The 10957-nt window shown below is 73.9% G+C and overlaps 4 protein-coding genes across 5 annotated transcripts; 2 read left to right on the plus strand and 2 right to left on the minus strand.

Annotated features, from left to right (window-relative positions):
- Positions 1-3746: 3746 nt before the first annotated feature.
- On the minus strand, positions 3747-5438 carry GADD45B (growth arrest and DNA damage inducible beta). The gene is made up of 4 exons (XM_087769361.1): positions 5226-5438; positions 5028-5129; positions 4567-4780; positions 3747-4439 (listed from the first exon to the last, which is right to left on the minus strand). The coding sequence occupies exons 1-4, from the start codon at positions 5261-5263 to the stop codon at positions 4326-4328; spliced, it is 468 nt and encodes a 155-aa protein (XP_087625487.1). The 5' UTR covers positions 5264-5438; the 3' UTR covers positions 3747-4325.
- Positions 5439-6281: 843 nt separating this feature from the next.
- Positions 6282-10840, minus strand: LOC148054325 (uncharacterized; the record flags this gene model as incomplete). The annotated part of the gene is made up of 4 exons (XM_087769724.1): positions 6282-6821; positions 6922-7161; positions 7312-7369; positions 10606-10840. Coding segments are annotated over 4 exons (873 nt in total), but the record flags the coding sequence as incomplete, so codon positions are not given.
- On the plus strand, positions 6855-10543 carry LOC148054326 (uncharacterized). 2 transcript variants are annotated; one of them, XR_015707313.1, is made up of 7 exons: positions 6855-6954; positions 7616-7786; positions 7867-8175; positions 8260-8385; positions 8470-8558; positions 10245-10328; positions 10494-10543. XR_015707313.1 is itself a non-coding variant. In XM_087769344.1 (6 exons), exons 1-5 carry the CDS (start codon positions 6928-6930, stop codon positions 8548-8550), a joined length of 714 nt encoding a protein of 237 aa, XP_087625470.1. In that variant the 5' UTR covers positions 6855-6927; the 3' UTR covers positions 8551-8558; positions 8806-9023. The 2 variants fall into 2 exon arrangements, 1 of the variants encoding a protein (XP_087625470.1); XM_087769344.1 differs by lacking the exons at positions 10245-10328; positions 10494-10543 and adding an exon at positions 8806-9023.
- On the plus strand, positions 9448-10629 carry LOC104021631 (cocaine- and amphetamine-regulated transcript protein). Its single transcript, XM_087769364.1, has 3 exons — positions 9448-9653; positions 10245-10328; positions 10494-10629. Exons 1-3 carry the CDS (start codon positions 9522-9524, stop codon positions 10599-10601), a joined length of 324 nt encoding a protein of 107 aa, XP_087625490.1. The 5' UTR covers positions 9448-9521; the 3' UTR covers positions 10602-10629.
- Positions 10841-10957: the final 117 nt, after the last annotated feature.

Consider the following 10957-nt stretch of genomic DNA (forward strand, 5'->3'; position numbering starts at 1 on the left):
AGCCCCGTGCCGGGGGGCTCCACGATGGCTCCCTTGGGTGGCTGCAGGGGCGGCTGGGGACAGAGCCCCGGGGCCGGGGCCAGCGCCGCCGCCTGCCGCCAGCACCCACCCAGCCCAGACTCATAAATCAGCAGCTGTGGCCTCCCCAGCGCGCCGGGCGCGGAGCAGGATCCGGCCCGGCCCTGTCTGGCCGCAGCCACCCCCGAGCCAGGCCAGGGGCTCGGTGTGCGCTCCCCCCCTTGTCTCTCGGTGAGACACACCCCCCCCAGCCCCCCTTGCACGCGCACACACGCGTGCACACACGGAGCCCCCGCTCCGTGCACATGTGTGCGGGGTCCCCGTAAGCCGGGGGGACGCGGCCGCGACCCCCGGGGGCCCGAACTGCATCTGCCTCCCCCCGGCTCACCGGGCCCCCGCACCCACAGACACGCACGCCGCCGCTCCCCCTGCTCGGCGCGGCGTTCCCCGGCCGGGGAGGGGGCGCGCGGATCCGGCCCCCCCTTGGCACCAACCCCAGCCCCGCCGTGGCCAGGGGTCGGCCATTTCCCGTGGAAGCCGGGGGGCCACGTGCCGGGACGGAGAAGCACCGGCCGGCTTCAGGCGTGGCCCCCTGCCGCTGCCGTGCTCACACGTGTCCGGGCGCACACGTGTGGGTGCCGTGCGCCTGCAGGCGTGCGTGCACACGCGTGTGTGTTCTGCTCGCGGTGCCAGGCTCTGGGGGGGGGCACAGCCGGCTCGCTCGGGGTGGGTGCCCAGCACCCGTCCTGCACACCCGGGCTGGATGCGGCCCTGCTGCAAGCCCCTAAGGTCTAATTATTGCCCGGTGCTGAGCTCCCAGCGTCGGGCCCGCCCTGGCCGGCTCCCTGTGCCACCAGCACACTGGCACCTTGTGCCGCAGAAAGGTGTGTGGCCACTGGCCCCGCTCCAGGGCCCCGCCATGGCGGCGATGCCGGGGGGCCACGGTGGGGATGCCAGTGGCCACGGTGGCAGGGATGCTGAGGGTCACAGCGGCGAGGGGCCTCGGCTCTCACTAGCCAAATGAAACAAGCCCAGGACCACCGTTCCCAGCCCAGGGACCCCTCTCCCCGGGACCCCTCGCCCCGGTGCTGCGGTGCTGGCAGGGTGCCGGGGCAGGGGTCCGGCCACACGTGGCCCCGCCGGCGCTGAATCAGGGCCCCCCAGACCCCGCAGCCGCCCTCGGTGTCTGGGCCGGCTCTGGCTGGGTGGAAAGTGCGGCTCAGCGCCCAACCGGGATCCCCGTCGCCCCCGCGCCGCCGGGACCGCGGTGAGTCAGGCCCGGGGACGCCGTGGCTCGGGGGCGGCCGGGGAGCCCTGGGGAGGGCTGCAAGGGGGGAGCTGTGGCTACAGGGGGCAGGGGGAGGGGGTCCCATTGCCCCCCACCAACTGCGGGGTCTCATTGCCCCCCTCTGTCTGGGGGGTCCCTGGGGGGTCCCTGGGGCAGCGCCGGGGTATGGGCAGTGCGGGGGGTCCTGCCTGGGCCCCACTGCAGGATCAGGCCCCTGGGGTGCAGCGTGCCGCTGCCTGGGGGGGCCCAGGGGATGTCGGGGGGGGCAGGGACAATGTGGGGGGTGGGGGGCATGTGTGGGCATGTGTGTGCGTGCGTGATCCGGCACACGTGTGGGCGGCTCCGCGTGTGCGCCGGGGTGGGCTGCGGCTGCGCCGTGGGTGTCCTGCCCAGCCGGGCTGGGGGTGCTGGGGGTGCAGGGTGCCGTGGTGCCGCGCGGCCGGGGGGCCCTGGGGGCTCCAGGGACCAGCACCCATCCCGGCCCCCGCCGCGCCGGGGCCGTGACTCAGCCCAGCCTGACGCGCTCATCACACGGGTGGCTGCGCGGTGACACCGGGGGCAGGAATGGTGGCACCGCTGCCAGGCCGGGGTCACTGGCGCCTCGTGACCAGCTGCCTCACCAGTGAAATGAGTTTTGGGGAGGCTCAGCCTGCCCTCCGGCCCTTTCCCTCCCGCTTTTCCCTGGGTGCTCCTGGGGGCCAACACCAATGGGTGCCCCCGTGCCGTGCCGTGCCGTGCCGTGCCGTGCCCCTTGCCAGCAGCCTGGAGGCACAGGGTGAGCTGCAGCCGTGCCCCTCGCTGCTGCCCCCGGGCTCTCCCAGAGCCCCCACACTGTTCCCCGCTGGGGATGCATGGGGGGGGTCCCCGTCCCCCCCAAACCTCCCCCCTCCGGAGCCGGACTCGGGGCTCGGGCTCTCGCCTTCCCAAATTGCGCTGGGGGAGGGCAGCTCGGCCCTTGGCAGGTGGGGAAACTGAGGCACGGGAGGATCAGGTGAGGAGGGCTCAGGGCTGTGACGCAGCCACCCCGCGGCCCCACAGCTTCCAAGGGTGCCGCTGTCCCTCTGTGCCCCCTCCGCGTCCCCCCTTTGCTGGGTGCAGCCCGGGGCCCGCCCTGCCCCCGCTGAACCAGCCCCCTTGCCCCCCGCCAGCCCCCGGATCCGCGCTGAGACCTGCCAGCTCGTCGCGGCCGGGCAGCCCCGGTGGGCCAGGCTGGGTGGTCCCTCGCCGTGTGTCGTCCCCCCCCGGCTGCAGGGTGGGAGCCGTGGTTCGGGGCACCCAGCCCAGCGCACGGGGGGTCTCCCCCCCCACTGAGGCCCTGCCTGGCCCCGTGGGACCCCCGGGCTGCGGCAGGGGCACCTGCTCCCGCGGCCCCGGCGATGGGGACGGCCCCCCGGCTCCAGCCTGCCACGCTGCGGGCAGGGACCCCGGCTGCCTCGGTGGCCTCAGCCGGGGCTGTCACCCCCCCACCGTCCCTCCGTGCCTCAGTTTCCCCCCTGCAGTCAAAGCCCGAAGGGAGGGCGCAGGGCACGTCGCCAAGACATGTGGCACCCTGGGACGGCCACCGTGTCCCCAGGCAGGACGGACACCGTGTCCCGGGCAGGAGTTGCCATCGGGTGCCAGCCGTGGGGCTGGCGTGGAGCCCGGCCCTCGCAGGTCCCCGCGCCCCAGGGATCGGAGCCAGGGCCGTCACCCCGGCCTGGCACCGGTGCAGGCAGCATGGTGCATGGGGATGTCACATGTGCATGCGTGTGCGTGCACGTGTGTGCATGTGCGTGTGAACCAGGGCGGGGGCGAACGCGGGTGAGCTCAGGTCGGGGCCTGCTCCGACGCGCTGATGCTGGGATGCTCGGAGCAGGGCTGGCAGCGCCCGCGCTGCACCGGGCCCTGGCACGCACGCGCCTGTGCACACACACACACACGTACGTATGCCCACCCTTGTGCCCAGGCGGGTGCCTCCTGCCCCGAGGAGGGGCCTGGGGAGCCCCCGGGGATCCCCACACCGCACAGTGGTGGCACTGGGACCCGCGGGTCGCTGCCTCAGTTTCCCCTGAGCCTTCAGGCTGCAGCACCCCCGGGGGCGGGGAGGGGGATTCCCGGCCCGTGGGCGCTCCCGGTTCCCACGGCCGGAGGGAGCCGCGGTTTCTGTGGGAAGGGGGGTGCTGGATCCCGAAACACGGGGTCAGCCCCTCCCTCCGCCCCGTGCCTCAGTTTCCCACGGAGCTCAGGGCCCTGCGGGGGCTCCCAGCCCCGGGGCTGGGGCCCGTGGGCGGTTTTCGTGGACAAAGCCCCTTTTTCGGAGAAAGGGGGGGGGTTCCCCCTCCCAGGCAGCAGCGGTCCCACACCCCACCTCTGTTTGGCTGCGGAGCCGCTGCCAAGGGGGGGCCCCACCCCGAAGCGGCTGATCCCACTGCCCCTGGGAACGGAGGAAGGCAGACACCTGCACGTTATAATGATCTTTTATTGCAAATAATTATTTTCCTTAGATCAGTATAAGAATAGACTCTGGAATAGATTCAGTTCGGGGTCTCCAAGGGGCTTGAGTGCAAAAAAAAAAAAAAAAACAACACCGGCGTTGCAAGTCCATCAACGCAGACGACAATTTATTCCTTGGAAAAAGCAGTTCGTTTGCAGAAATCCATCGCTCCGCAGTCCTCGCCTCTGTCCAGTCACAGGCGCCAAAACCCAAAACAGAAGAGCCTCCGTCTCCATCGCCTCCGCGGGGCCCGGCCCGCGGCTCCTCGGCGCGGTCCCACGCTCCCCACGGCCAAGCACGACTCCTCGCCACGGCTCCGGCCAACGTCCCACCGGGCCGCCGGCACGGCACGGCCGCGGCTCGCCTCCGCACGCCCACCGGTGCGGCCGGGCTGCTCCTTTCTCCTCTCCGGTTAAAAAGAAAAATAAAATCGGTGGGTGTTTGGGTTCGTGTTTTTTAACTGGCCGTTTCTCCTTCCTTTTCCTGCCATTTTATGTTTTTTAACTCCTTCTCCAGGTACAGAGCCGGGCATCGGCCGGGGCCGGCTCAGCGCTCCTGCAGACAGACGTACGGCACCCACTGGTTCTTGTCGCGGCTCTCGGCGCAGTAACTGGCCACCTCCGCCAACCCTTGGCTCTTCCAGGCGTCCGTGTGTGGGTTCTGAGGAGCAGAAGCAGGCGGTGAGTGCCACCGCGGCCCCGAGCGTCCCCCGCCCCGTCCCTGGCGCGGCGCCCGGCGTGAATCACGGGGCAGCCGGTGCGTGGCCCTGCATCACCGTCCCACTCACCGTGACTAAGAGGCAGTGGAGGTCGCGGGGCTCGGCGCCCGCCTCGGGCTCGCCCAGGATGGCGGCCAGGCGCTGCATGCCCGAGACGCGCAGGATGTGGATGTCGTTGTCGCAGCAGAAGGCCTGGATGAGGGTGAAGTGGATCTGCAGGGCGATGTCGCCTTCGTCTTCCTCGTCGGCGGCCAGCAGGCACAGCACCACGCTGTCGGGGTCCCTGCGGGCGCAACGTGGCGTTACGGGGGCGCCCCGAAGCGGCCCTGGATGGGGCAGCCCCCCCACCCCGGAGCTGTCACCCCGTGTCAGCGGGGCCACCCCCCTGCCTGCAGGGAGGGGACGGGGGACAGACACCCCCCCCCTCCCCCCGGCACCGGGGGTGCTCCGGGCAGCCCCCCCCGGGACCCGGCCGGGCCCCCATCCCCATGGCCCCCCGCCCCCCCGTGCAAACCCCCCGGGGTACTCACACGTTCATGAGCTTGGCGGACTCGTAGACCCCCACCGTCAGCCGGTCCTGCCGCTGCGCCGCCACCAGCACCCGCTCCACCGCCTCGCTCACCGCCTGCATCCTACGGAGGACACGACAGAACCGGTGAGCAACGGCGGCGACCACCGACACCCCCCCCCCCCCCCCCCCCCCCCGGCCCCGGGGCCGCCGCACTTACTTGCTGCTATCGCAAGGCACCAGCTCCTCCAGGGTCATGGTGCAATTGTAATCCGGGGCGGGCGCCCAGGGGCCGCGGGTTCCGCGGGGGGGAAGGCAAATCCCAAGAGCGATAATCCCGACAGCGGCGGCGGTGCTGTCGCGGTGCTGTCGCGGTGCTGTCGCGGTGCTCGCTGCCTCCAGTCGCGGTTGCAGAGCGATCGCTTCTGAGGTGCCACCGCGCCCGGCGCCACCTTTTATAGCCTCCCGCTGAGGGGCGGGGCGTCGCGCGGCGCCCCCGCTTCGCCCATTGGCTGCTCCGGCACAAAGAGACGGGCGGGCGCCGCGGGGATTGGACGCCGCCGGCGGGGCCCACGTGGGGGCGAGGCGGGGCGGGGGGGGCAGTTGCGGGGCGGGGGATTCCCTGCGTCCGTGTGTCCCCCCCCCGCACGGGGACCGGGGCCGGCACCGGGGGGGTCCGGGCACCGGGGGTCTGTCCGTGCACCGGGAGCGGCACCGGGGGTCGGCCCCGGCCCCGGGGGCTGCAAGGGGGGGGTCTCTTCGTGCACCGGGAGCGGCACCGGGGGTCGGTTCCTGCAGCGGGGGGTCGGTCCCTGCACCGGGACTGGTACCGGGGGTCGGTCCCTGCACGGGGGTCTGCAGCGGGCGGGCGGTCCGTGCACCGGAGGCTGCAAGGGGGGGTCTGTCCGTGCACCGGGGGTCGGCCCGTTAACGGGGGGGCTGCACCGGGGGGGTCGGTCCGTGCACGGAGGGCGGCCCCGGGGGGTCCGCCCGTGCACCGGGGGCTGCAGCAAGGGGCCAGTCCCTGCACCGGGGAGGGGGGTCGGTCCGTGCAGACGGGTCTGCGGGGGGGGGGAATCTGTCCGTGCACCGGGGGTCGGTCCGTTAACCGGGAGCTGCACCGGGGGGTCTGTCCATGCGGCGGGGGGGTCTGTCCGTGCGGCGGAGGGGTCTGTCCGTGCGGCGGGGGCTGCACCGGGGGAGGCTCGGTTCGTGCACCGGGACGTGTAACGGGGGGGGGGGGGGGGTCGGTGCGCTCAGAGCGGAGGAACGGGGACACGCGCGGGACCTCGGGGCCCGGGGTGGGGGCGGGAGCCGGGCGGCGGGGCTGGGGCGGGCGGCGGCTGCCACCTACCGGGACCCGCGCCCGCGCTGCTCGCCCGCCGCCCCCGCCCCCCCCGCATGTGCGCCGGGGCTCCGCACGTTGTGTGTGTGTCCCCCGGTCCCCCCGCCTCCGTCCCCGCGTCCCGCCGTGCCTCAGTTTCCCCCCGGCCATGCCCCACGTCCCCGTGTCCCCACGCCGCTATGCGCCCGCCGGGGCCGTGCTGGCACCGTGTGCGTGTCCCCGCTGTCGCCTGCGCCCCCCCCCGCGTGTCCCCCACCCCCCCCGACCCCTCCGCCTCTCCGCGCCGCCGAGCACGGCCGCAACTCATTGCAGCGCTGGCCGCGCTCCCGTCTCGCACACCGCCCCCCAGCAGGGGGCGGGAGAGGCGGCGGCGGCGCTCTGCCCGCCCTCTCGCTTCCCCCCGCCCCCGCACTGCCCTCTGGGAAAGGTAGTCGGGCACGCCCCGCCCCGCCCGCGCCGCGGGGGCGGGGACTACATTACCCAGGGGGCGCAGCGCGGGAAGGGGGCGTGGCCGGGGCGCTGTGGGCGGGGCGCGGGGCCACGTGCGGCGCGGGGGTGGTGCCGCCCGCACCGGGCCATGGCCGAGAGCGCCCCGGGGCCGCAGGTGGGCACCGGGCCGGGGCCGGGGGGCGACCGGGCTGGGCGAGCTGGGAGTGAGCTAGAGCGCGGCTGGGGGCCACCAAACCGGGACGGGGACCGGACCAGGCTGGAGGCTACCGGACTGGGACCGGACTGGGCGAGGGGCGACCGGACTGGGGGCTGGGAGCCATCAAACTGGGACTGGACCAGGGCGGGGGGCGACGGGACCGGGCTGGGGGCCACCAAACCGGGACCGGACCAGGCTGGGGGCAACTGAGCTAGGGCTGGGGGCCACCAAACCAGGACCAGGCCAGGGCTGGGGGCCACCACCAAACTGCGACGGGACTGGGGCTGGGGGTGACTGAACCGGGCTGGGGGCTACCAAACCGGGACTGGACCAGGGCTGGGGGCCACCAAGCCAGGGGTGGGACCAGACTGGGCTGGGGATGAGCAGATCGGAGCTGGGGGCCGCCAAACTGGGACTGGACTGGGCTAGGGGCAACTGGACAGGGATCGGGCCGGGCTGGGGACGACTGGACCGGGGCTGGAGGGTCTGGACCTGCCCGGTCAGGGGGGACCGGACCGGACCGGCGGAGGGGGGGTCTCGGTGCCCAGGATGGGACCGGGACGCCCCGCGGGTGCCGGTGCCCCCGTCCCGCTCCCAACGCCGCCGTTGCTGCCCGCAGGGGCCCGACCGCCCCGGCCCTGGCCCATCCGCGGGGCAGGCGGCGACCCCGGGGGCTGCCCCGCTCCGCTCCCCCCGTGCCGCACCGGGCGAGGGCTCGGACGGCGACTCCGAGACCCCCACCTTCAGCGTGGCCCCCAGCGAGGAGGAGGAGGAGGAGGAAGGCCACCAGGTGAGCAAGCGATGTCCCCCAAACCCCGTGTGGGAGCCGGGGTCTGCCGTGTCCCCCCGTGACCCCCCGCCTCCCCGCAGTGGCGGGTGGGCGACGCCTGCAGCGCCGCCTGGGCGGGGGACGGGCTGCTGTACCCCGCGCGGCTGCGGGCGCTGGACCCCGGCTCCGGCACATGCCTGGTGGAGTTCGACGGCTACGGCAACACCGAGGAGCGGGCGCTGGCCGATCTCCTGCCCCCTCGCCCCGCGCCTTGGGGAGCGAGCGACGCCCCGGGGGGCGAGGGGCCCCGCCGGCCCAGCACCCCCTCGTCGTGGGAGCTGCCCCCGGGCACAAGGAGGAGGAGGAGGAGGAAGGGCGAGCGGGCGCCCTGCTCCCCCCAGCCCCCCGAGGTGAGTGCCTGCCGTCCTCCCGGCTTTGGGGCACCCCGCGCCCCCCTCATTTTCTCCCTAATGGGCTGGGGGTGCTGCTGGCAGGCGATGCCCCCGCCGTGGCCGCCGGCCCTGCTGCGCGCCATGCGGGAGGAAGAGGAGGAGGAGGACGCCTTGGCCGCCATGCTGATGGCCTGGTACATGAGCGGGTACCACACCGGCTTCTACGTGGTACGGCGAGGTGCGAGGGGCGGGTGGGATGGGGGGGGGAAGGAGCAGGGCCCCCCCATGACCCTGCCGCTCTCTGTGCCCCAGGGCCTCCGGGAAGGCCGGGTGGAGGCTGCTGAGCCCCCCCCGAGGCCGAGCCGCCGGCAGAAGAAGCCCCCGCGCAGCTAGGAGGGCAGGTGGGTTTGGGGGTGCCCGGGGCCGGGACCCCACCCCCGGCAGGGCCCCGCTCGCACATCACCACCCCGCTGGGGGGGGGCCTGGGAGGGCTGTGGGACGCAAAGGGACCCCCCAGGGATGCTGCGGGGCGGGGGGAACCCGTGGGGACCCGGGGGGACTTGGTGCGGCTGTGGGACGTGGGGCGGGGGGGGCTGGGATACCCCACGGCTCCTTCCCCGCCGGTCACCCCTGTCCGCTCCCCTCCAGCTGGACCCGCGCCCCCGCGCCACGCCGGAGGGGCGGCCGCCGCTCCCGCTCTCCCCTCGCTCGCGGAGGGGGCTGCCCCCCCCGGGGGTCCTGGTTGCAGGGACGGGAGCAGCAGCCTTCCTCCACCCCGGCCGGCTCTGCATCAGAGCTGGGGGGGCTGCAGCACCCCCTCTGTCCCCCCCACCATCCCTTTCTTTGGAATAAAGCTGTTTGTGAGACCCACGTGCCGCCCTGTCTGCGCCATCCCCGGAGGGACCCTCGGCTCTGCCAGCACCGTGCCGGCGGGTGGGACGCGCCGGGATGAGCCGCGCCGCAGGCTGTGTTTGCTCAGGGAATTGGCAGAGCGGCCTCTGCCTCGCTGCGGGGCTGGGGGGGCTCAGTCCCGGGGGGGCTCTGTGCCCGCCAGCTCTCGGGCTGCTCCGGCGGGACGCGGCGCTGACGTACGTCCCGCCGGCTCCTGGCCGCCGGCTCGGGGCACTTGGGTCCCAGGGGATGCATCTCCCGGGGACGCGTCCCCCCCTCGTCCCGCCTGATGTCAGCGGCAAGGTTTGGGGGGGACACGCACCCGCTGGGCGCCTGCTCCCCATCTGCGTCAGCGGGCGTTTGCCCACGCCGGTGACCCTGGGTGGGCTGTGGCAGGGTGGTGGAGGGGGGTATAAATCCGGCTGAGCCAGGCGCATCCGTGAGCATCCAGGGACGCATCTGGCACCGGGAGCATGGAAAGCGCCTGGCTCTGCCTGCTCTGCCTGGCCGGCTCCAGCCTCGTCCTGCCCGGCACCGCGGAGCTGGCGCTGGGGCTCCAGCCGGCCGAGGGCCTGCCCGGGCAGAGCCGGGAGGAGACGGAGCTGGTAAGGGGCTGGGGGAACGATGCCTGCGGGGGCCGGGGCCGCCGGCCTCAGGGAGCTCCTGCTCCTCTGCCCGGTGCAGGGGCTGGTCCTGGCTGCACTGGGGTGTCCCCAGGCTGTTGGGGGGGGGCCAAGACCTCGCCGCTGGTTTTCTGTCGCGGCTCTTGGGCGCTCGGAGGGTTCCTCACAGCAGCTCCCCCAGGAGCACGGGGACTCGACGTGGGAATTGGCAGTTCTTACCTGGTTTTCCCTCCCGGTCCTGCCCCGAGGGGCTGCTCTGGCTCAGGTGCAGCGGGGGGAGATGCTGCACTAGGCGGGTGGGTGCTGGGGACGCGGGGCTGCACCCAGGCGGTGGGACACACTCCGAGCCCCCCTGATCCTGCCACAGCCCTGATTCCCCTCCAGTAGGGACCAAGCCAGGCACAGGGGGTCTGGAGCGGTGCTTACATCCCAGGGTGCAACTTGCGGGGATGGGTGCTGCTCGTGGATGGGACAGGATCCGGCGCTGGCGTCCTGGGGGACTCGGGGTGCCGTGGATCCGGAGCCCCTGGGCGCCCCGGGGGACTCGGGGTAACACGGTGCTGTCTACCGCAGGTCGAGGCGCTGCAGGAGATGCTGGAGAAGCTGGGGAGCAGGGAGCTGCCGGCGGTAGAGAAGAGGCTGAGCTGGGTGCCCTTGGTACGGCCGGGCTGGGGGGCGGTGGGCACCCAGCCCTGGGTGCTGGGGGGGGCCAAACCCCACGGCCAGCACCGGAGCTAGGCCCTTTGGGTGCCGGTCGCGGGGGTGCAGCCCCGGGGGGGCCAGGCTGGCCGAGCCCCGGCGCTGACCGATGCCGTCCCGCAGTGCGAGCCCGGGGAGCCGTGCGCCGTGCGGAAGGGAGCACGCATCGGGAAGCTCTGCAGCTGCCCCCGCGGCACCGCCTGCAACCTGCTCATCCTCAAGTGCTCCTAAGGGCCTGGGGACACCGGGGACGTGGGGGATGCTGCCACCCGCCGGGACGCTGCTGGCCCAGGCCGTGCCCCGGGCAGGGGAGGGGAAGCCGTGGGCCCCCAGCCCCTTCCCCGCACCGGGACGCGCTCCTGCTCTGCCCTGGCTCCAGCCAGCCAGTGCCTGGGCGTGCCTGCGCGGCACCCTGGCGCCCTTGGGTGCCCTGGCCCGGGGGGCTGCGGCTCTCCCGGGCCAGGGCCAGATTAAACGACTTGGGTTCATGCCCACTGCCTGCTCTTTGGGGGATTGTGGGGTGTCAGCGCCCCTCTGCCGCTGGGCAGGGGTCCTGGGGGGCCGGGCAGGGGTGGGTCCCACCCTGC

The sequence above is a fragment of the Nipponia nippon genome, unplaced genomic scaffold (genome assembly GCF_047370975.1).
Source record: "Nipponia nippon isolate SJK-2023a ecotype South Korea unplaced genomic scaffold, ASM4737097v1 scaffold_31, whole genome shotgun sequence".
NCBI lineage: Eukaryota > Metazoa > Chordata > Aves > Pelecaniformes > Threskiornithidae > Nipponia > Nipponia nippon.

Excerpts from the sequence above, each read along its gene's own strand:
- GADD45B (XM_087769361.1), bottom strand. The coding sequence starts at position 5,263 with ATGACCCTGGAGGAGCTGGTGCCTTGCGATAGCAGCAA. Across the intron at positions 5,130-5,225 it reads GTGCCTTGCGATAGCAGCAA|GATGCAGGCGGTGAGCGAGG; the intron begins GTAAGTGCGGCG and ends TGTCCTCCGTAG. Across the intron at positions 4,440-4,566 it reads TCCACTGCCTCTTAGTCACG|AACCCACACACGGACGCCTG; the intron begins GTGAGTGGGACG and ends TCTGCTCCTCAG.
- LOC148054326 (XM_087769344.1), top strand. The coding sequence starts at position 6,928 with ATGGCCGAGAGCGCCCCGGGGCCGCAG. Across the intron at positions 6,955-7,615 it reads AGAGCGCCCCGGGGCCGCAG|GGGCCCGACCGCCCCGGCCC; the intron begins GTGGGCACCGGG and ends TGCTGCCCGCAG. Across the intron at positions 8,386-8,469 it reads ACCACACCGGCTTCTACGTG|GGCCTCCGGGAAGGCCGGGT; the intron begins GTACGGCGAGGT and ends TCTGTGCCCCAG.
- LOC104021631 (XM_087769364.1), top strand. The coding sequence starts at position 9,522 with ATGGAAAGCGCCTGGCTCTGCCTGCTCTGCCTGGCCGGCTCCAGCCTC. Across the intron at positions 9,654-10,244 it reads GCCGGGAGGAGACGGAGCTG|GTCGAGGCGCTGCAGGAGAT; the intron begins GTAAGGGGCTGG and ends TGTCTACCGCAG. Across the intron at positions 10,329-10,493 it reads GGCTGAGCTGGGTGCCCTTG|TGCGAGCCCGGGGAGCCGTG; the intron begins GTACGGCCGGGC and ends GCCGTCCCGCAG.